This window comes from Pseudonaja textilis, chromosome 8, assembly GCF_049901715.1.
Source record: "Pseudonaja textilis isolate UNSWEBS1 chromosome 8, rPseTex1.2, whole genome shotgun sequence".
Lineage (NCBI taxonomy): Eukaryota > Metazoa > Chordata > Lepidosauria > Squamata > Elapidae > Pseudonaja > Pseudonaja textilis.
This window is the reverse complement of record NC_141997.1, coordinates 39,670,449-39,692,687: the sequence shown is the minus strand read 5'-3', so window position 1 is coordinate 39,692,687 and position 22,239 is coordinate 39,670,449. Positions and strand designations below refer to the sequence as shown.

General features: G+C 42.0%; 1 protein-coding gene across 1 annotated transcript in view; it reads right to left on the bottom strand.

Annotated features, from left to right (window-relative positions):
• Nucleotides 1–308: 308 nt before the first annotated feature.
• Nucleotides 309–22,239, bottom strand: part of OBI1 (ORC ubiquitin ligase 1) — a 38,740-nt gene continuing 16,809 nt past the window's right edge. Inside the window, exons 3-6 of the mRNA XM_026705291.2 lie at nt 18,712–18,803; nt 15,829–16,068; nt 9,049–9,137; nt 309–2,786 (exon numbers count right to left, since the gene is read on the bottom strand). Of these exons, the coding sequence (XP_026561076.1) occupies nt 1,232–2,786; nt 9,049–9,137; nt 15,829–16,068; nt 18,712–18,803 (1,976 nt within the window). The 3' untranslated portion in view covers nt 309–1,231. The remainder of the gene's footprint in view (nt 2,787–9,048; nt 9,138–15,828; nt 16,069–18,711; nt 18,804–22,239) is intronic.

Here is a 22,239-nt window from a genome sequence, read left to right as displayed (position 1 = left end):
ATTTGTGTTTATATAATGCCTGATGGTGGAATTTCCTGATAAAATGATCCAAATCTGGACTGGTCCCATGCAGATTCTGATCCATTTATTGTTTGAAATTATAGATAATACCGGCATATAGTTACATATATCCAGAATGTCAGTTAATACGCAGCTGTATCAACTACACTCGTATTATCCTACTTTGACAAAAAGGTCTGCACGCTCCTATCAGGAAACAAACTAATGAAAATTCAGAAAGGATTTCTAATTATACAAGTCCACAATCCTTTCTGCATTAATTGAATACTCGAAGCCACTTCAAATGGTTACGGTGCTCGTGACTTTTTTTTTTTATTCACTCCACATAGAAAAATCATGCAGTATTAATGTAAAACAGTACAGTATTCATGTAAAATGCACATTCGGTAAACAAGCCATTAGCATACCAACCTATTTTTTTTTTTGATGAACTACACAGACACAAACCACATATTCTTGTACAACAATGGACCACTGAGGGTGGGAGGGGTGAGGGGAGTGATCGGGTGGAGTAGGGAGAGGAGAGAATTAAAAGCAGTGTTTAACCGAATTTTCTTTTTAAAAAAACAAAAAACCTCTGGATTTTCCAAATGAAGCAAACTGACATTTCCCCAAACTAAAGACTTGTCAAATGAAAAAAAATGTTAACAGCTACACATTAAAAGCTATAATTCAGCACAGAGATAGACTGACTCATGCAGCTAAGGAAGAGGCAAACATTTTTTTTAAATTCTCAGAGCTGGGTTTTATACGAAGCCAGGCTAGGTAATTGTTGCCATCAATGTTGTCTAAGGAAAGCAGCTACACAGCTGTCCCGGAGGTGCCTTACCTAGAGAAAAGACTGGTTTCAATGCTGAACCATTTTGAAGATCTGTCACACTCAGTAACTGGACATATAAAGAGCAGTGGACTTCATATAACCTAAATTTAAAAAAATAACCCAAGATATCAAAACTTGAAGAACATCAAGGGATGCACGTTCTGAAGAACTCTCAATGGATAGCTCTACATTTGGGACACAGAGAGAATAGTCAAGCTCCATCACTCAGCATTTCAACTATTGGACAGACTGAGATCAAAGGAGGCCCGGTGAAGACTCTCCTGTAGAGATAAGGTGGAGAGTGAGAATGTGAACATTTTCCACGTTGGGCACTATATATATATATATTTATATATTTGCTTAAAAAAACAAAATAGAAGACATAACAAATCAGTTCTTGGTGGTTTTTGATGGACTTGCACTAGACAGGCTGCTCTGAATTTTCCTTTTGGCCGATGAATGGATGCTTTTCGCTTTTCTGTCGGGTATGAACGATGATGACCAAGGAGACTGGAGTTGATTATGGAGGTTTTGGAGCTCAGGAGCCACCTTAAATAGAGAGGAGCCGAGTTTATTCTCGTCAAAAGGTCCTTGAGAGCCGCTAAAGAGAAAACTTGGAGAAAGCTCCCTCTGGAACAAGAAGCTCTGAGGTTTTACTTCGCTCGTTTCAGAAGTCCGGACTGCAAAGAGCGGGAAAGGCTCCGTGGTGTCTAGCGACGATGGAGAAAGGATGGAAAAAGTTGCATATTTCCACTCACTGCTCTCTTCCGAATGCTCCCTGCTGAGAGGACTCTTTAGCGAACGTGGCTCTTTCCTTTCCTTTTCGTTCTTACCATTTTCATTTGAGTGGTCAGGACCCTGGGTCGCCTTGCAAGAATTATCCAAGTCGGAAGAGGATCTGGAGGTGTAATAGGGGCTCTTGCTGTTGTCCGACTCGGACATCATGGAATCCAGTTCGGAGATCTTATCAAGGTAAGCCGCGTCCATGGACGCCTCGCTAGACGTCCTGGTGCGATTCATTTCTGATGAGCGAATGGAGTGCAGTTTTTTCAGCACACCCGGATTGTGGCTCTTTTCGCTCAATTTCGGCAAAGACTCAGCTGAGTCGCTGGTGGCCGTGTTAGGCTCTGAGCCTTCGAAGTCCAAGTTCTCGCCATAACGCGGCTGGCACGTGTTCCAAAAGTCTGGTTTGTCCGAAGAGAAACAACCTTCCTTAGGTTCGCTGCTCTCGCAACTGCTTACACTGTGCTCCGGGGAATCTTTGTTGCAGTCGTCAGAGGCCTCTCCAAAATCCTCAAATTCCAATTTCCTTAGGAAGGTGGATGGCTCACTCTGGCTTTCCTCTTTCGCAGCCGAGTCTTCCTTATTGTTGGGAGTGTTTAACTGCAAGCAACTGAGAGACAACGGAGTGCACGGATCCGGAAGATCGTAGAGTTCTTCTTTATAGGGTGCACAGTCCTCAATTTTATCCCAGGCTGGCTCTGAACAAGTGTCCATGTCAGAGCTGCCAACGTCCAAAAGACCCTCTTGAGAGCTTCGAAAAACATCTCTTCCAGCAGGCTCTGGAGTGACTGGATCATCTGAACAAGCCTGGCTAGCTGAATTTAAGCAGACATCATTGCTGCTCCCTAAAAGTCCTGCGGGCTCCTCGAGATCGGCTGGGGTATGACTAGTGCATAAACAGGTCGGATCGATGGGTTCTGGGGTGCTCTGGGCAGCCTTGCTGGGGGGACTTTCACAGTCTTTATCCTCCATGGAGACAGCAGTTACATTTTCCAGGCTTGTGGGTTTCCTCTGGTCCCATTCCCGCTTCATCTGTGCAATCTGGGACTCCAAGTCTTCTACGTAGGCGTCACTTCTCTCCAATGCCTTCTTAAGACGGTTTGTTTCCTGCTCACATTGCTCCAGCCTGGTCTGTAGGGCTGCCACGGTAAACCTCCCTAACCTGTAAACAAGCAAGCAAACAAACAAATAAATAAGCGGCAACAATCCGACAAAAATTACAGGAAGGATGCAACATGGACAAGACGTACTATTGTCAATACAATTTCCTAGAGGTAGCATCAAAAGAACGGGGTAGATCAGGGCCCCCCAACTCCTGGTCCATGAACCGCTATGGTTCATGGCATGCTGAAAGCTGGGCCACACTCAAATGAAGGAAAAATAAATACATGAGAAAAGGCAAGAACACTCTTCCTACAGTACACAAAGCTCGGGAACATTTTCTCAGGGTGTGTTTTACGCTTCTGATTTGCAGATGTGACAGGAGACCTGATAATAGGCAGCCCTCAGTCACTGAAGCTCACTCTGTGACTTTGGGCCAATTTTTTTCTTTCCACCCAACTTCATCCAAATCACAGGGTTAGACCGGGGATCCCCGACCCCCTGGTTTGGGGACTGGTACCCCCTGTGGCATGCCAGGAACCGGGCCATGCAAACAAGCAAAGCCCCCATCCACAGGATGCAGGCAGCACACAAAGCCATGCCCCTTCCAGTCTGCGGAAAAACCTCTCTTCACAAAACCCTGGTGCCTGAAAGGTTGGGTACTGCTGGGGTAGATAATCTAGAGAACACACTATAGATCAAACTCAATTTCAATGAGGGCCACAGGATTGTGTTTGACCTCGGGGGGATGGGTGCACCTGGCCAGCTTGACGTCACTTGTGTTGGGGGCCCTCCTGAGTTGTTTTTGCTGGTAGAAGCACCATGGACTGGTCCTTCATTGTTTCCAAGGTGGCGGGTCAGGTCTAAACACTGCGCAGGCCGCCTCCAGCCTGCAGGCCTTGGCATGCCTGCTATAAATGTTCCTCGACTTACAACAGTTCATTCAGTCACCGTCTGAAGCTACAACGGCACTGACAAAAGTAACTTTGGACCATTTTTCAGTTATGACTTTGGCAGTATCGCTATGGTCACATGATTTACATTCAGAGGCTTAACAACTGACTCATATTTACGATGGCTGCAGTGCCCCAGGGTCCCGTGATCCCCTTTTGCAAACTTCTGACCAGCAAAATCAATGGGGAAACTAGATTTCACTTATCAACCAGGTTACTAATTGAACCACTGCAGTGATTCACTTAACTAAAGTGGCAAAAAAGGTGTAAAATGGGCCAAAACTCAACCAACACGAAAGTTGAGGACCACCTGTATTTATTTCTGAACCCAGCATAAATCACAGAGTTCCACTGACTTGGAAATAAAGAAACAAGAAGGCGAGTAACAGATAGGTAGCCAATCATTTTCCTCTGCAAATTAGAGGCACATAGCTGTATCAAAATCTTTCCAAAATTTGATACAGAGACTTTGAACATAGAACTTAACTCCACAGAGTTAAGACACAGAATTTTACATGGTGGACTGTCATTAAATCATAGGACGTCATCCATTCTAGCACCAGTTCTTGCACAGCACAAGCACGGACAACTCTCCCATCTCTTCCAGTCATAAAACATTGAGGTATTTCCAACAGCCTCAGCTAAATTTCTTTTTTTGAATGAATCAGTACAGCTGCACATTTGTCACTGGTATAGTTCAGCAAGTACTATCTGATTCTTCTTACTGGGGATATTTAATAGACAACTTTCTAAAAAAAGTCAAATATATAATATGGCACATTCTTACTGCAGCCAGAATAACCTTTGCACAGTGTTGGAAACAAGCAGATATTCCAACAGAGGAAACGGTCATTCAGAAAATAACAGCCTGTGCCGAGATGGATAAATTAACCTTAGCACTTAAGGAAAAAGAAACATCAGAATATTATAAAAGCTGTGAATGCTGATATGATTGGATAGAACAAATATAGAAAATATATTAGTAAACACCGTAAAATGTAAAAGAGGTAGCAATTATATACTTGCAATAAGATGTATTTGTAAATATGTCACCAATATTGATAACAAACAAGGAACCATAGATTGTTGATAATAGAATTGCTAGTTTTTTAATCGTTTTTTTTTTCTGTTTTCTTTTTCTTTCTGTGTGTTGTGTATGTGTTTGTTTGACATTTTAGTTGTATAATTAATAAAGTTTGTTTAAAAAAAAGAGCAGAGCAGCTGATACAAGGCATAGGATCATGGATGAAGTAGCTACAATCAACCCCTGGGACCAGTTATCAATTGTCTGTCTGTCTGTCTATTATCTATCAGTAATCTCAGCTGAAGTGGTACCCATATATTTACTTTTGGTTGCCTGCTTTCCAACTCCTAGACTGGCAGCAGCTGGAGCAACTGATGGGAGCTCACTCCATCACTTGGGTCTCGAATGCAGACTTGTTTGATTGAGAAGCCACATCCTAAACATGTGAGCCACTGTACTGTTCAGATATCTGGCTATCTCACTCTCCATCTCTCCCCCTTCTCTCTCTCTCTCTCTCTCCCTTCTCTGTCTTCATCCACCACCTACCTACCTAATCATCTATCATCTCAGCTGAAGTGGTACCCATCTACCTACTTTTGGTTGCCCGCTTTCGAACTACTGGGTTAGCAGGAACTGGAGCAAATGACGGGAGCTCACCCCATCACTTGGGTCTCAAATGTGGGCTAGATTGATTGACAAGCCAGCATCTTAACCATGTGAGCCTATCCAGCTATCTGCCTATCTCTTTCTTTATCTATCTATCTATCTATCTATCTATCTATCTATCTATCTATCTATCTATCTATCTATCTATCTATCATCTCAACTTTGTATCATAAAATGGAGCAGAGAATACTTTTCTTTAAAAAAAAATGTCTGGAGAAGAAAATGAAACCATTAGCAGTACAAAGGCAATAACCAAGCAGATTACTCTTCTAGGGATTGGCCCTATCCTTTCAACTCAAATATGCATGAAGAATTATCCCCTAAAACAATGGCAGAGATTTATGATAACATTTGAACAGCGGTCCACATCTTGAAATATTTACATTCAATCATTCTTACAGCCCAGCCGCATTTTACAATATACATTTCATCCGCAATGTCACCTTGTCAAATATAAAAATGCCAATATGAAATTCAGTAATTGTCGCCATCCTTTAGAAGGGCTTGGGTTTTTCTTTTTCTTTCTTTCTTTTTAAAAAGGAGGATTCATTTGGAGCAATTATATGTTGCTCTGATGAATAGCTCTTGTTCAGTCACTACAGGGATGAAATTGTTAAATGACAAGTCCTTGTATACCTTCTGCTTTCATCTGCCTGCCTGCCTTATCTATCTATCTATCTATCTATCTATCTGTCTGTCTGTCTGTCTGTCTGTCCATCCATCTACCTACCTACCTACCTACCTACCAACTATCCTATCTAGCTATCATCTGTCTGTCTGCCTACCTCTCTCTCTCCCCTATCTATCAGGCTATCCTGTCTGTCTACCTTATTTATCTATCTGTCTGTCTGTCTACCTTATCTGTCTACTCTCTCTCTCTCTCTCTCTCCCTCCCTATCATCTATCACCTATCTCTATCTATCTCTACCTCCCTTCCTCCCTCCTTCCATCTATCTACCTACCTACACAGAGAGAGAGACTTGGAGTCCTTGAGTTACAATAGTTCATTTAGTGTCCGTTCAAAGTTACCTCACTGAAACATGACTATTTTTCACATTTACAGCCGCTGCAGCATCCCCACAGTCATGTGATTGAAATTCAGGTTCTTGGCAGCTAACTCATATTTATGACGGTTGCAGCGCCCCAGAGTTATGTGATCACCTTTTGGGGCCTTCAGGCATGCAAAATCAACGGGGAAGCCAGGTTCACTTAACGAACAGGTTACTAACTTAACAACTGCAATGATTCCCTTAACAACTGTGGCAAGGAAAGGTCGTAAAATGGGGAAAAAAGCTCACACTGAATGTCTCACTTAGCAATAGAAATTTGGGGGTCAATTGAGGTCGTAAGGCGAAGACTACCTGTATATATGTGTGTTTGTGTGTGTGTGTGTATGAAGCAGCGAAGGACCAACCTCCCTCTGATCCACACACTGTCACGCTCCTGTCAGAATCTGATTCTGAGGGGGAGGTCGAGCAGCTGACAGGGAGTGGGAGTGTGGCTTCGGTGGCTGTGGAAGAAACGGGGGGAAGGGCCCAGTCCGGCTGGGCATTCAGAGGAAGACCCAGGTCCACCCCCTCTTCATCCTAGGGCACGCAGGGAGGAACGGAGACAGGAGCAACGTGAGTTACGTGGGTTACGGGGGAGAAAACGGCCCTGATTCCCTTCATTAGCTTGCAGCTGGGAAAACGGGATTTAAAAAGGGTGTTTGCTCACAGCACCTTGCTGGAAGCAAAGTGTGAATTTATCTTTGCTTGTTAAGTCTTATCTGGATTCTGGCATCCTCCCAACTCTGTGTGTTTCATTGTCTTTTGAAGTCTGCAATTCCTTATCCTGCCCTGTCAAATTAATTGCTGCAGGTGTGGTTTTTATTTATAATCTATATTTACTTTGGGTTTGGACTTAATTTCTTCCCTTTAAAAACTGTTTTTGGGAGAGTTTTTTCTCCAGCCGATGATAACTGGACATTGGAGGCCAAGTTGGAGGAATTAAAGGGACTTTGCCTACTTTTGTGACTTTGTTGCTTTTGTGCCACACCCCAGGTCATCACACACACTTTGCCCTCCCGCACACATCATGAGCAACCTTTCCAAGGACAGCAAGAACAACAGCAGCAGCCTGGTAAGCGCAGCCAGGCACCCCCTTGGGGAATCAGGGCTGGGCAGTGCTGTGGGGTCCCGATACCTGGGAGCTCGAGGGCAGGGCTGGGCACTTACCCTCCACTGCCTAGGGCTCTGGACAGCCTACGCCACTGTCTGGAGGTCCTCCGGAGATGGCCTGAGAGGGACAGCAAGGCTCCACTGGAAGACAAGGGTTTGGTGCTCTCCCTGGTCTCGCCTTCCTCCGCTGCAGACAATGGATCCCTCCCAGCCCTGCCCGGGCCACCACAGATGCCCCCGACATGAGTGATGTTGAGCTGGCCATGCCCACTCTGGCCACGCCCACCTAGACGTCCAAGGTCAAACACAACCCAGATGTGTCCCTCAATGAGATCGAATTTGACACTGGTGCCCTAGCTGCACTCTGATTAAGTATCCTTTACTGAGTGCACAAATGGTGTTCTCCACGGTCCGATCCCATGTTATGAACTGAGGTCAAGGCTAATCTTCTCTAAAAAGCCCAATTGAGGGAAGAACTAGGAAGATGTTCTAGTTCTAATATTCTAGAACCAGAACCACGGTGGAGCAGCAGTTAGAGTGCAGTGCTGCAGGCTACTTCTGCTGACTGCTAGCTGCCTGCAATTTGGCAGTTCAAATCTCACCAGGCTCAAGGTTGACTTGGTGGGTAAAATGAGGACCCAAATTGTTGGGGGCAACACGCTGACTCTGTGAACCGCTTAGAGAGGGCTATAAAAGCACTGTGAAGCGGTATATAAGAGTCTAAGTGCTATTGCTATTCTCTCTCAAGCAAGACTTGCCCCACTCTGATCCTGAATTGTTCACTTAATTTATGTTTGTTGAGTTATGCCGTTCCCTTTCTTGATCTTATCTATTTCCCTCAGTTTGTTTTCTATATGCTTATGATCAGAGTTGGTGGATGAGTTAAATTGCAAGCGGCATATCTACTATGAAAGGACAAACAACCAAAACATCCAGCCGTGGAGTTTATTATTAATTTGTCATTCCTAAAGATCTCATTTAACTCTAAAAAAAAAAAAAGTTATGTCTTTCCAAAGTTGCAGAATTTGGCAGAGTCCATGAGTCCAGAGTCCAATTTGACTGTGTATGTGCGTGTGAGAGAGAAACAGAGAGAGAGATAGAGAGTGAGTCTGTGATTTTATATATTATACACACACACACACACACACACACACACACACCATACATACACACACAGAGATATACACATACATACAAACAGATTGGGCAATAGTTTTTCAACAAAAGCAAGGTGCAATATGCTTATTTAAAATGAGCCTCTTCTGTATTAAAGGTACAGAAGTGCACAGAGGTATTGGGAAGGAGAAGTTAGTCATGTTCCATATTTTTTTTTTAAAAAAATATATGCATTTGAAACCAATTTGGGCCGATCCTGTAAGCAGCCTACAAAATGCCAAAAGGAGAAACTGCCTAGAATCCATGTTGGCTCCCTCACCTCATTGCACCTTCCCCTTTGGCCCACCAAGAGTTAAGCCCAGGCCCATGAAAAATGCATGGAAAAGGTTTTAAATATTTACATACCTCTGGGGCGACCTGCTTCCAACCTCAGCCTTCAGCTGCAAGTTCTCCCTTGCAAGGCTACCATTTTCAAGCCTCAGTTTCTTATTCACCTACGTGGAAGTAAAATTATTAACGTCAACAAAACTCACGTCTATTCAAACCAGGGCCGATTTTAAGAAGGAGAGGATGAAATGTAACAACAAGCGATGGCCGAGACCTATTCTCTAGTCCTAGAGATCCCCCTTCAACAGAGACAACACTTAAAAATTACCCTGGGAGAGGGGAAGGCGGAAACTGACAAGAGACCAGACATTTTTAATTCATAATTCCAAAATACGCCGCGAGGCTGCTATCCAGGGAAATAAGCAGAGCTGTGTTAGTTCAACCTGACGGTCATTAAAGGAGATACACTAATGGCAATTCAATGTTTCCTGTCTCCACTCCGCGACTAAATTCTTTAAATGGATTGACATCACGGTGTGCAGGTATCAGCAAAATGAATGTTGGACAACTTCTACCCTATGTTCTTCCAAGCAGACAAAGATTACTCAGTGGCATAGACTTTCTTTTTAAAGATATATACATATGTATATGTGTGTATATATAATATATGTATGTATGTATATGTATATATATATATATATATGTATGCATATTTGTATATATTCATCTGTGTATATGTATATATACACACACACATACATTATACACACATATATATATACATACAGATACACACATATACACACACATACACACACACACACACACACACACACATATACATACACTACACACACACACACACAGGAGTGCACTACCTAACTTTGTTGTTACAACCTCAAACCCCCCACTCCTTTAACCTCAAACTATCCACTATTGACCTCCCCCCATTCCTAAGAGGTCTGTAAGGGGCGTGCATAAGTGCACCGTTGTGCCTCCCGTCCCTGTCCTATTGTCCCCATTTATTCGTACCTATTTCCTGTATTCTTACTCATGTTTATACTTATACCTATTATCTTGTAAGCGATTGACAAATCAAATAAATAAAAATAAGATAAATATATATACATACATATTATACACATACATACATACGCACACAAACACACATACCTACAACACACACACCCCTCCCTCTCCCCACACACAGAGAACAAAATTCATGACAATCATTTGTTAGCCATTTTACACGTCTGGAAGGACGCCTTGTGGCAAGCCAAGTCGCTCACAAATCCTGTGACTCAGTGAATAAAACTTTTTTTAAAAAAACAAAAAAACAATAAAGTCCAAATAAGTCCAACTTGGCAATGGCGCACACATATTGTATCAAGAAATTTAGAACATCCTGAAAGCTGCTTTCCATTGCGCTTTCCATCTACTGTGCCAAATAAAACATATGAAGAACGGTTGCAGGAACTGGGTATGGCTAGTCTAGAGAAAAGAAAGGACCAGGGGTGACATGGAGAGCAGTATTCTGGTATTTGAAGCACAGTCATTAAAAAGAGGAGGGGTCAATCTGTTTTTACAAAGGTCCAGAAAGCAAGACAAGGAACAAGGGATGGGAACTCGTCAAGGAGAGAAGCAACCTGGAATTGAGGAGAAATTTCTTAACTGTGAGGACAAGTAACCAGTGGAACAGCTTGACTCCAGAAGTTGTGGGTGCTTCATCACTGGAGGTTTTTAAGATTGGACAGCCACCTGTCTGAAATGGTATAGGGCCATGATGGCAAACTTAGGGCACGTCTGCCACAAGTGGCACGCAGAGCCATTTGTGCCGGCATGCAAGCTACAGGCAAACTTACCTCACTGCACATGTGGGTGCCTCTCAGCTGATTTTTCTGCTGGTTTCAGGGTTTTTTTGACCTCCCAGAGGCTTGGGAAAAGCCTCTGCAAGGCTTTTCAGGAAAAAATAGGCCCATTTTGTCACTTCCTGTAATGCCGGAAGTGAGGAAAAGGGCATATTATTCTATTAGCCTCTGGGAGGCCGAAAAATAAATCAGCTGTGAGGCGCAGTGCAGGGAAGGGGGTGGTGGAGGATTGCATGCACATGCACAAGGAGCATGGGGGAGCATGCAATGCATTCTGGGTGCTGGCACGCGAGTGCGCATGTGCTAATGCGCACACCATTTTTGGCACAGGAGCCCAAAAAGGTTAGCCACCACTGGTATAGGGTCTCCTGCTTGAGCAGGGGATTGGACTAGAAGACTTCCAAGTTCCCGCCCAGCTCCATTCTGATTGACAAGTACCCCAGGGATGAGCACTGCATGGATTTTATATTGTTTGTTGTAAAGGTATTTTGGAAATACAGGACTATCTGTACAAGCTGGTTGCCAAGCACTCAAATTTTAATCACACGTTCTAAGTCACTTTTTTCAGTTCCATTGTAATTTCTTTTTTTTTTATCAGTTTATTTATACATTTTCAATTTACATACACAAGTGGCTTGGTGAACCACTGTCTGGGTCAATTTGCTGTTCTACTTCTTCTTCTTCTAAATATATAAGGGTGAAATACCATTCATACATCATCACAAAATCTCCACAACCGTAAAGCCTACAAACTTGAAATTTGGTACATATGTTCTTCTTGGCTTCTAGGTGCTCGCTAACAAAGGATTTTTCAAAATGACCATCAGAGCATTAGTATTTCATGTATTATTATTAACACGCTCTAAGGAGTTCTACTCCCCCTCCCCACCTGAAAAGAAATCTCTTCCAAATGTTAAACACAAGCAGAGGAGAGGAGTTTCAATTTCAGTTTTAGTTTCACAGCATGAAGCAGCTTTAGTACAGAACAGCTGAGCTAAGCCACACCCAGGCTCCTTGCTGTCTCCCTCTTGCTCATACAGCAAATACTCTTTCAGTTTCCAAACAGCCCGCTCAAACACTGACAGGATGCTAGCCAGTTGAATACTGATGGATGCTGGTAGGCAGAGGCAGAATTATTTTCCTCCCCCAAAACTAAGCCCAACCACAAAGTTTCATAGTGAAGCACGGATATTGAGCTAGTATAATACTTTTCTAACTCCTAATGTGTACCTCTGTCATCCAAACATTTGTAAAACAAATCCCATGTTCGGAAATACTCTGTATCTTCCCTTTCTTTTATCTTCCCTTTCTTCTTTTATCTTTAATGTCAATCTGTCCATTTCTGCACAATCTACAATTGTTTTAATTACAACTTCTTCTATAGGTATATTCTCATTTTTCCAGTACTGTGCAAATACGATTCTTGCTGCTGTCAAAACATGTAGTATTAAATATATGTTCCCTTTATTATACTTGTCTGATACGATACCTAACCAAAATATTTCTGGCTTATAGTCTATATGCTGCTTCAACATTTTGAACCTTGTATGTATTTTTGTCCAGTAATACTTTGCTTTTTCAAATGTCCGCCACATATGATAGTACATGCCTCGAATCTGATGACATTTCCAACATCTGGCGGACATGTTTTTAAACATCGTTGCTAATCTCGCCGGTGGCAAGTGCCACCTGTAAAACATTTTATATAAGTTTTCCTTATAAGCAGTTGCCATTGTCAACTTAGTTTCTTTCCCTAAATTTTTGCCCTTTGTCTAATTCTACAATATATCCAAACATTTTTGCCATTGTAATTTCAAACGGCCACTGAATGAATGGTGATAATTCAAGGACTGCATGTACTCAATCCCGGCACAGCTATTTAGATCAACATTATTTTCCCAACTAATTTAAGCAGAGAGACGATCTAAATTAGTTATCTTTTAGTTACCAAGTGTTGTCTTGTAGCTTTTTCAATGACAAACAAGTTTTCTCCTTGTTGAAAAAGGAAGGGAAGTAATGCTTTACACACAGAGACATAAAGTTCTTTTTGCTAACCTAAATGAATTTGATTCTGTCTAGCTGGTTTTCATCGGTCTTGTCATGAAATATTATTACAATCAGAAAGTGTTCCTGAACATGGAAGTTTATGCCTTCCTTCTTGATAATTTTACCAATTGTCAAATTTTGATGTTCTTGGGTTTTGGCACGATTGGTTTGGTTCATGGTGGCATGCTGTTACCCTTAATTTCCTTCCTTCCTCCTCCCCCCTCTCCCTTTCCTCCCTCCCTCGCTTCCCTCCCTTTCCTCCCTCCCTCGCTTCCCTCCCTTCCTTTCCTCTCTCGCTTCCCTCCCCCTTCCTCCTTTCCTTTCCTTTCCTTTCCTTTCCTTTCCTTTCCTTTCCTTTTCCTTTCCTTTCCTCCTCTCCTCTCCTTTCCTCCTTTCCTTTCCTTTCCTTTCCTTTCCTTTCCTTTCCTTTCCTTTCCTTTCCTTCTTTCCTTTCCTTTCCTTCCCTTTCCTTCTTCCAACAAAATGATTAGGGCAAGTTCTTTTAAACCCTAAAATGTCCCTTTTAAATCACTAGGACCCAAGGGCCCTGTTTCAGTTATTGGTTAGCCCTAGAAAGGCTGGGAGGGCCTGTGTCTCTGAGCCAGTGCAAAACAGAAGGTTGTCAGCCTTCTCTTAGCCACACGATAGATTATTGGAATCCTTGAAATGAAATCAGGTCATCGATATTGAAAAAAAGGAAAGCAGCCTAATGCAATTAGCAGCTCCTGGACTGGCAAGAAAAGGATCCATGGACAAAATAGGCAAGTGATTCTGACAGTCAATGTGTTTCCTTTAGGCTGTTATTGAGGAAATAAACCTTCAGGCATTTGTGAAATGTATACAGAATATAACAAAACAACGGAGTGGGAAGAGAGCTTGCAGGCCTTCTAATCCAACCCACTCCTCAGTCAGGAGACCCTATACCAGTGATGGCGATCCTATGGCACGCATGCCACAAGTGGCACACAGAGCCAATTGTGCTGGCATGCGAGCCGAAGGCAAACTTACCTCACTGCACATGCGCACGCCTCACAGTTGATTTTTTCTTGTTGGTTTGAGGCCTTTTTTGGCCTCAGAAAAAGCTTCTGCAAGGCTTTTCAGGACAATAGGCCCATTTTGTCACTTCCTGTAATACCGGAAGTGACAAACGGGCCTATAATTCATCCTGAAAAGCCTTGTAGAGGCTTTTCCCAAGCCGCTGGGAGGCCAAAAAAGACCTCAAATCAGTCAAAAAATCAGCTGTGAGGTGCAGTGCAGATAAGGGGGTGGGGTGGGGAGATTGCGTGCGCATGCACAGGGGACATGGCTGGTACGCATTGCATTCTGCGTGCTGGCACGCGAGTGTGTGCGCGTTGGTGTGCACACAATTTCTGGCACAGGAGTCCAAAAAAGTTTGCCACCGCTGCCCGATACCATTTCAGACAAAAATTAATATTTTTATTACTTGTATACATTAATTGTTGTTCTTCCTCTTAATTATACTATGGTTAATATAGTATATAAATGACAGGCTAACAATTTGTAAACAGATTTGGTAATTTAAAATTCTTCTTTTGGCCTGCTCCCCAAGGGATAGGAAACTAACATCGTTGTACTGTATCAATCAGCATTCAACTAAGGAGGACGTTATGTGTCTGTGAGTTAATCTTTTTGTAAAGACACTTTTTCTTTTGAATGTCTTGTTTTTTGTATTTTTTATTTATTTTTCTTTTAAAAATATATGTTTTTAACATTTTGGTGTATATTTTAATTTTCTTTGAATAAACTAAATCTGATACAGGGGAACAGATAAATTTCTCACCTGCAGTTCATCTTTGCAATGTATGAAATTCCCCTGTGATGCCAACAGGAGGAATCTGTGTAGCATCGTCCAATGTTCTCAAGAATTTTCATGTTTAATGGGCAACGACATTTTTAAATTATTGCTGGAGCTTGATATCTTGTGAAACTTCTCTGCCATTATTAATGAAGACTGCCAGACGTTAGAGGCATGGAAATGCACACACTTTGAGATATCATGGAGTAAAATGGTCGTGCAATCTCCTAGCATGGGTCTTTGAGAACTAATACCCGATAGGAGATGAAGCTCAAATTAGCTGGAGGGCATCAGTTAGCTTGATCCTGAGGGAGGCCACATAATTCCGTGGATAGAGAAAACTGTACAGCAATGAGGTGCCTGGTCCTATTTATGGGCCATTAGCAGCATTTCCGCTTGATCTTACAATAAAGCTATAAAAAAAGTACATCACTCTGCAAAAATGTTCTTCATTTAATAGGATATTAGACTGTGATCAAAGAACATGAGGTCAACTGACCATTCCTGAATCTTTATTTTGCTTGCTTTCTGTACTGTAGTATAGCCCTTCAAGATGATGCAGACAAGAAGCATGACTACCAATGCTACCTTTGTAACAGCAGAATCTTGCAAGTCTGCTATTCTGCTATTAATAGAGCAAAAGTCTATGAAGATTCTCAATCATCCAGGTCATGGTTGTCCCAAAGGTGCTTTTTTCAAGAGGCAACTGGGCTTTCTTTTTTTTTCTTTGAAGACATTTCACTTCTCATCCAAGAAGTTTCTTCAGCTCTGACTGGATGGTGAGGAATGGAAGGATTTATATTCTGGTCATTTGCAATTCTTTATAGAGAATCGCTGAGGCCACTTGGAGGTTTGTCTGTGTCCTGCAAATGACCAGCTGTCTGCAAGGAGTATAAATCCTTCCCTTCCCCTCCAACCAGTCAGAGCAGAAGAAGCTTCTTGGATGAGAAGCCAAAAACATCTTCAAAGAAAAACAAGAAAAGTCCACTTGCCTCTTGAAAAAAGAACCTTTGGGACTACCAATAGAGCATTACACTTAGAGAACTTAAGGCCCCAATCGCCTTTGGCCCCTAACCCTGTCAACTGTCAATGCATAGACGGCCGCTGAGTTGCATTAACACACATTACCTCCAATAATTTTTCCATGTCCTCCTTCACTTTCTCATACATATCATTTGCAGCCTGAAGCTTCTGGGTCCACGCTGCCAAAGTCTCAGCATCCACTTTGTGCTCATTGTCGGAAGGCTGTGGACTCTCTTGCGTTCTCTGCAAGGTCTCTGGGTGCAGGACAGATTTAAGCTGGGACTCCAGGCTGAGGTTTTCTCCTTTCAGAGTTTCCAGCTCTTTCTGTAGCGATTCTATCTCGTCCTAAGGGATGAAAGGTCCAGAGTGAAGTAGAGTCCGCAGATAAAACCATACCAGTTGAAAGCACAATGTTTTAATTCTCGGGGAGAGCTTTGAAGGGTGACCGTAGTGCAGGATCCGATAAAACATTATTCTAGATTTCAGGGTTTCACCAAATGGACACGTGTGTGTGGATTCCATTAAGAGATACACAATTCTGCTGGGTCATACCATTTCCCTCAAAATAAGACCCAACCGGAAAATAAGCCCTGGCATGATTTTTCAGGATGCTTGCAATATAAGCCCTATTCCCAAAATAAGCCCCAGTTAAGATCATCAGCCACATTTAATACTGTATGTCCCTGAAAGTAAGACCTAGCAGGAAAATAAGCCCTGATGCATTTTGAGGGAACAAAAATTAATATAAGACCCTGTCTTATTTTCAGAAAAACATGGTACCAAAGGATCATCTGCGTCACAATCTTATTTCTGATAGCAGAGCAAGGCAGATCTGATTTAGTTGCTCTGATTTAAAGCGCTTAGATCTGAGGCAACATAAAAGTTAATTGTTGAATATCTAATATATATGTTTGCTGGATGTGCCAAGGAAAAGAGGAGATCTAGTATTTCAGGTACACAACATCACGTGCAATAATTTGTTAAATATTTAGAAGGAAAGCACGAAACAATGGAAGCATTTTGGGGGACAAGTGAGGGCAGGATGGAAGAAAGATGAAATTGCTGGATTTGGTAATAAGGAAACGCATGGTGGTAGCATTTCAGCCTATAGACCAATTTTGTTCAAATGTTTCAGGGTGTTATTGTTTCTTTGGCATTTTTCTAAACTATACTAATTATATGCAGAGTACCTTCAGGGAATCTCTACATGGGCCACTGGTAATTGAGGTGACCCTTTTGTTCCAACCAATAATTGCTATTTTTTCAAAAGATAGTTTATACTGAAATAGCATTTTTCAATAAGCTTCCAGCACATGCTTAGTAATCTTCTATTGTGCCCTATGACTATCATTAAGTGTTGTACCTTATGATTCTTGACGAACGTATCTTTTCTTTTATGTACACTTGGAGCATTTGCATCGAGACAAATTCCTTGTGTGTCCAACAACACTTGGCCAATAAATAATTCTATTCTATTCTATTCTATTCTATTCTATTCTATTCTATTCTATTCTATTCTATTCTATTCCTAATTCTAATTCTAATTCAATTCTATCACCTCAGAATGCACTGGTGGTCCTCAACTTACAACCATTTGTTTAGTGATTATTTGTAGCTACAATAGCACTGAAAAAGCTGACTTAATTTACTACCTCTGACACTTTCCCATGGTCATGTGATCCAAATTCAGACACTTGGCAACTGTCATGTATTTATGAGGTCATATGACTTTTCTGGCAAACAACGTCAAATGGGGAAGCCAGATTCCCTTAGCAACTGTGTTACTAACTTAACAGCTACAGTGATTCACTTAGCAACTGCGGCCAGGTCATAAACTGGGACAAAACTCACTTAGCAACTGTCTTGCTTAGCGACAAAATGGGACTCGAGTTGTGGTTGTAAGTTGAGGCACCCCCGTCCCTAGAAATACACACATCAAAGCACACGCTTGAATCTGTGTGCGATTTCCACCCCCCTTCCTGATTGATTACACCAGAGAGCTGCACCTACCCCTCGCAAAGCTGTGGGTAGATCCTCAAACGCATCCACATCCATGCAAAAAAGCACTTTTTTTAAAAAAAAAAATACATTTGCTCTTTACATACATAAGTACTTTGTGAACAGTGTGTTGTCTGGGTTAATCTGCTTACACAATATTATTTTTCCAGTTCCTAGTTTCTACCTCTGTGGTCTAACCGTTTGTAAAAAAATTCCCAAGTTCAAAAATAGTGCCTTCTTTTTCTTCTATCTTCAACGTCAGTCTTTCCATTTCTTCACAGTCTAATATTTTTTTGATTATTGCTTCTTCTTGATTGCTTATTGTACCCTATGACTATTATTAAGTGTTGTACCTGATGATTCTTGACGAAGGTATCTTTTATTTTATGTACACTTGGAGCATTTGCACCAAGACAAATTCCTTGTGTGTCCAATCACATTTGGCCAATAAAGAATTCAATTCAATTCAATTCCTATTTCAATTCCTATTTCAATTTCAATTCCTATTTCAATTCCTATTCCTAAATCTATTTCTAATCTTAATCCTAATCCTATTCTAATTTCTATTTCTAATTCTTATTATATTCTACTCTTACTGTAGGTGTTTCGTCATTTTTCCAGTGCTGTACAAATACAATTCTTCCTGCTGTCAAGACATGTAATATTAAATATAAATTTCCTTTCTCATATTTTTCTGGCTTTATGCCTAACAAAAATAATTCTGGTTTATAATCTATATGTTGTTTTAACACTTTTTCTAATGATGTGTGCATTTTTATCCAAATTTTTCTTTTGCTTTTGAACATGTCCACCACGTGTGGTAATATGTGCCCGGTCCTTGATTACATTTCCAAAATTTGGCGGATCTGTTTTTAAACATCTTTGCTGCAAAAAAGCCCTTTTAGACATAGAGATATGCATGCCATCTCCCGTTAGTCATGCTAATTCAATAAAATAATTCTGAAATTCCCTTTTTTGCTATAGTTTTACCTCGTATTCTTTGTGCAGTATCTCGAGTCTGGTTTTGCGAAGCTGTTTTCGGATGGCAGGGCTAAACACAGGATTGCTTTCGCTTGTTCCTCCTGCAGGGAAAAAAAAAAACACCCCCAAATGATCTCATTTCAATATTTTTCAGACTTCCAGGAAAATCAGATCAGCCTTACATTGTCCTCATCTTGAACACGGCTCCGTGAAGCCAACTCATCAAAAATTATTTCCCTGTTTCAGCTAGCATTAAAAAAAAAAAAGTAGCGACTACTTCACAGAGGAAAGTCGCAACATGTCAGCCAACAACGAACAGATTTTTACGATCATCATCATCATCATCTAGGTTTAATTGGATATGTGCTTGGAAAACTAAAAGTTAACCAGTTGCTGGACAAAGCTCCATGCGTGGGTTCCACTAAGAGCCGTGATGGCGCAGTGGTTAGAAAGTAGTACTGCAGGCTAATTCACTGCTGACTGCCAGCAGTTCAATTCTCACCAGCTCAAGGTTGACTCAGCCTTCCGAGATCGGTAAAATGAGGACCCCAGATCGTTGGGAGCAATTTGCTGATTCTGTAAACTGCTTAAAGAGGGGTTTAAAACACTGTGAAATGGTGTGTATGTGTGTATGTCTAAGTGCTATCTGTAAACCACTTAGGGAGGGTTATAAAGTACTGTGAACCGGTATATCTACATCCACATCTATATTTATATTTATCTATAAATATATGTGTGTGTGAGTGTGTGTCTAAGTGCTATTGCTATTAATTTTATAATATAAAAATAATACTAATAAGACTATAAGCCAACAAGATCTACTATCTTATCAAGTGTTTTTATTCCAAAATCATTTGTGTATCAGACATCCTTTGAGCCAGTACCTTCTCTGTTGAATCAAAGCATCAGATATACTCAGGTTTTCAATATTTTGTTATAAGAGCCACTGGTCAGAATACAGTATTGCAGGCTAATTCTGCCCACTGCCAGCAGTTCAAATCTCAACCTGCTCAAGGTTGAATCAGCCTTCCATTCTTCCAAAGTTGGTAAAATGAGGCCCCCAGATTGTTGGGAGCAAGAGGCTGGCTCTATAAATCGCTTAGGGAGGGTTTTAAAAGCACCATGAAGCAGTATATGAGTCTAACTGCTATATTGCTAATTCTGGGCTCAAGAAATGTTCAGCCTTGCAATAAACTGGAGCCTCATCAGGAACAGCCAACAATCTTCCTTCAAATCAACCTCTGTGGCTTAAGTATTTCAAATCTTTGGACCATTTCTGGATTGGAAACAGTGTTATGCAGTATGCAGAACCTAAATGCGCATTGTTGCCTAATGCCTCTATCATTGGAAAAAACCAATTTGGATTCAATAGCCAACCATCCATCCAAGAGCCACAGTGACGCAGTGGATAGAATGCAGTACTGCAAGCTACTTCTGCTGCCTGCTGGCTGCCTACAATTTGGCAGTTTGAATCCTACTGGCTCAAGGTTGACTCAGCCTTCCATCCTTCTGAGGTGGGTAAAATGAGGACCCAGATTGTTGGGGGGCAATAGGTTGACTCTATAAACCGCTTAGAGAGGGCTGTAAAGCACTGTGAAGCGATATATAAGTCTAAGGGCTATTGCTATTGCTACTTAAGGTGAGAATGGGCAATCTGATTTACAGGATCCAATCTGTATCATTCAACCTCTGGATCCTGGTGAATGACCCAGTTTGGATCCTCCAACATAATTCTGGGGACACACATCTTTGCCGCCATTCGTAATCTCATTTTCAGTTCAGTTTTCAAAAACGATTGCAACTCATCATCTGAAACTCAACACTTTTTTCTTTCCTCAACAATTTCCTGAAGCAAAGAGGAAGAGAGAGAGAGGAGTGAAAGACAGTTAGACTAACTATCTGTGATGACCCGGGGCCCGACAACAAAGGCAATACAGTCAAATAATAAGTAGGAGTCCCTTTATTAACGCCAACTTTGCCTCCAATGTCCTGGTTAAAAACACTCCCAGAAGCAGCCTTTGGCTTCAGAGATTGAAATGTGGTCAATATAAACTTTAACTATATGTCCAATCAAGGCAAGATGAGGAAATTAGTCTGGCAGTGCAGGAGAAGGAATTCCAGACATGAAGGAACAACAGTAAATCAACCCGATTCAGAGGATTCCAGGAACGCAGATAACCATCATCAACACAAGACAAACTCACATTTGTTCCCAGCAAGTGTCACACTCAGTTTGCATCTTTTTAAAACTCTCTTCCCAGGTGTGCCCAATGAAGGGAATCAGGGCCCTTTCCTCCCCCGTAAGCCATGCAACCCACGTGGCTCTCTTCTCCGTTCCTCCCTGTGTGACCTAGGGTGAAGAGGGGGTGGGCCTGGGTCTTCCTCTGAATTTCCTCTCTCTTGTTCTATCTCTTCCCTACTCTGCCCAGCTGGACTTTGCCCTTCCCCAGTTTCCTCCACAGTCAACAAAGCCACACTCCCACTCCCTGTCAGCTGTTCTTCTTCCTCAGATTCAGAATCCGACAGGGGCATGACATTATCTAGCACCTCAATAAATAAAAGAGGGACTGACTAATTTTTTTCCTTCTGATCTCAAGCAAAAGGGCGTCTCCCCATCAAGGGACAAAGGATTAGCTTTATCTCTCAGTACAGGTAGTCCTCAACTTACAACAGTTTGCTTACTGACCGTTCAAAGTTACAACTGCATTGAAAAAAATGACTTAGGACCGGTTTTCACACTTATGACCGTTGCCACATCCCCGTGGTCACGTGATTTACATTTGGCCGCTTGACAACTATTTCACATTTATGATGATCTCAGTGTCTCAGGGTCACATGATCCCCTTTTGCGACCTTCTGACAAGCAACGTCCACGGGGGGAAGCAGATTCACTTAACAACCATCTTGCTAATTTAACGAACAGCAGTGATTGGCTTAACGAACATGGCAAGACAAATCGTACAATGGGGCAAAACTCACTTGACAAATTTCTCACCAAGTGTTGTGGCCCGCTGGCAGCTGACGGAGCTGGCAGCAGAGTCAGACAGTAGTGAGGAGGTTGGGAAGGAACCTGGGCCAGCTCTGGAGGCTGAGGAAGGCCCGGAGGAGGGCTCTGCACCAGAGGCAGAGATGGGGCCAGGGCAGGCTGGCAATCGGCAGCTGCCTTCGGGTTCAGACACCAGTGATGCTGGGGAGCTAGCAGAAGACAAGAACAATTGATAAAGCAGGATCAACTCAGGAGTAAGGCCACACCTCGGAGAGGATTGGCCCCTCCTATAGAACATAAAAGAGCAAACGGGATGTCAGCTTTTGCAGGAAGCAATTATTCATCTGGTCAGTTCAAACTTTGAATAGTTCCGTTTGACTCTGTCAAGTGTGGCCTTGCCCTACATCTGGCAATTAGTTCTCTGGCCTCATTCCAAGTGCGATAAGGTGGGTGTTTATAAACATTCCTCTGAAAGACTGTTTGTGAAGCCTGGCAGGCTGCGAATGAACGTAATTCACAGCCATGGAAATAAAAGAGATTTTGCCGGGATT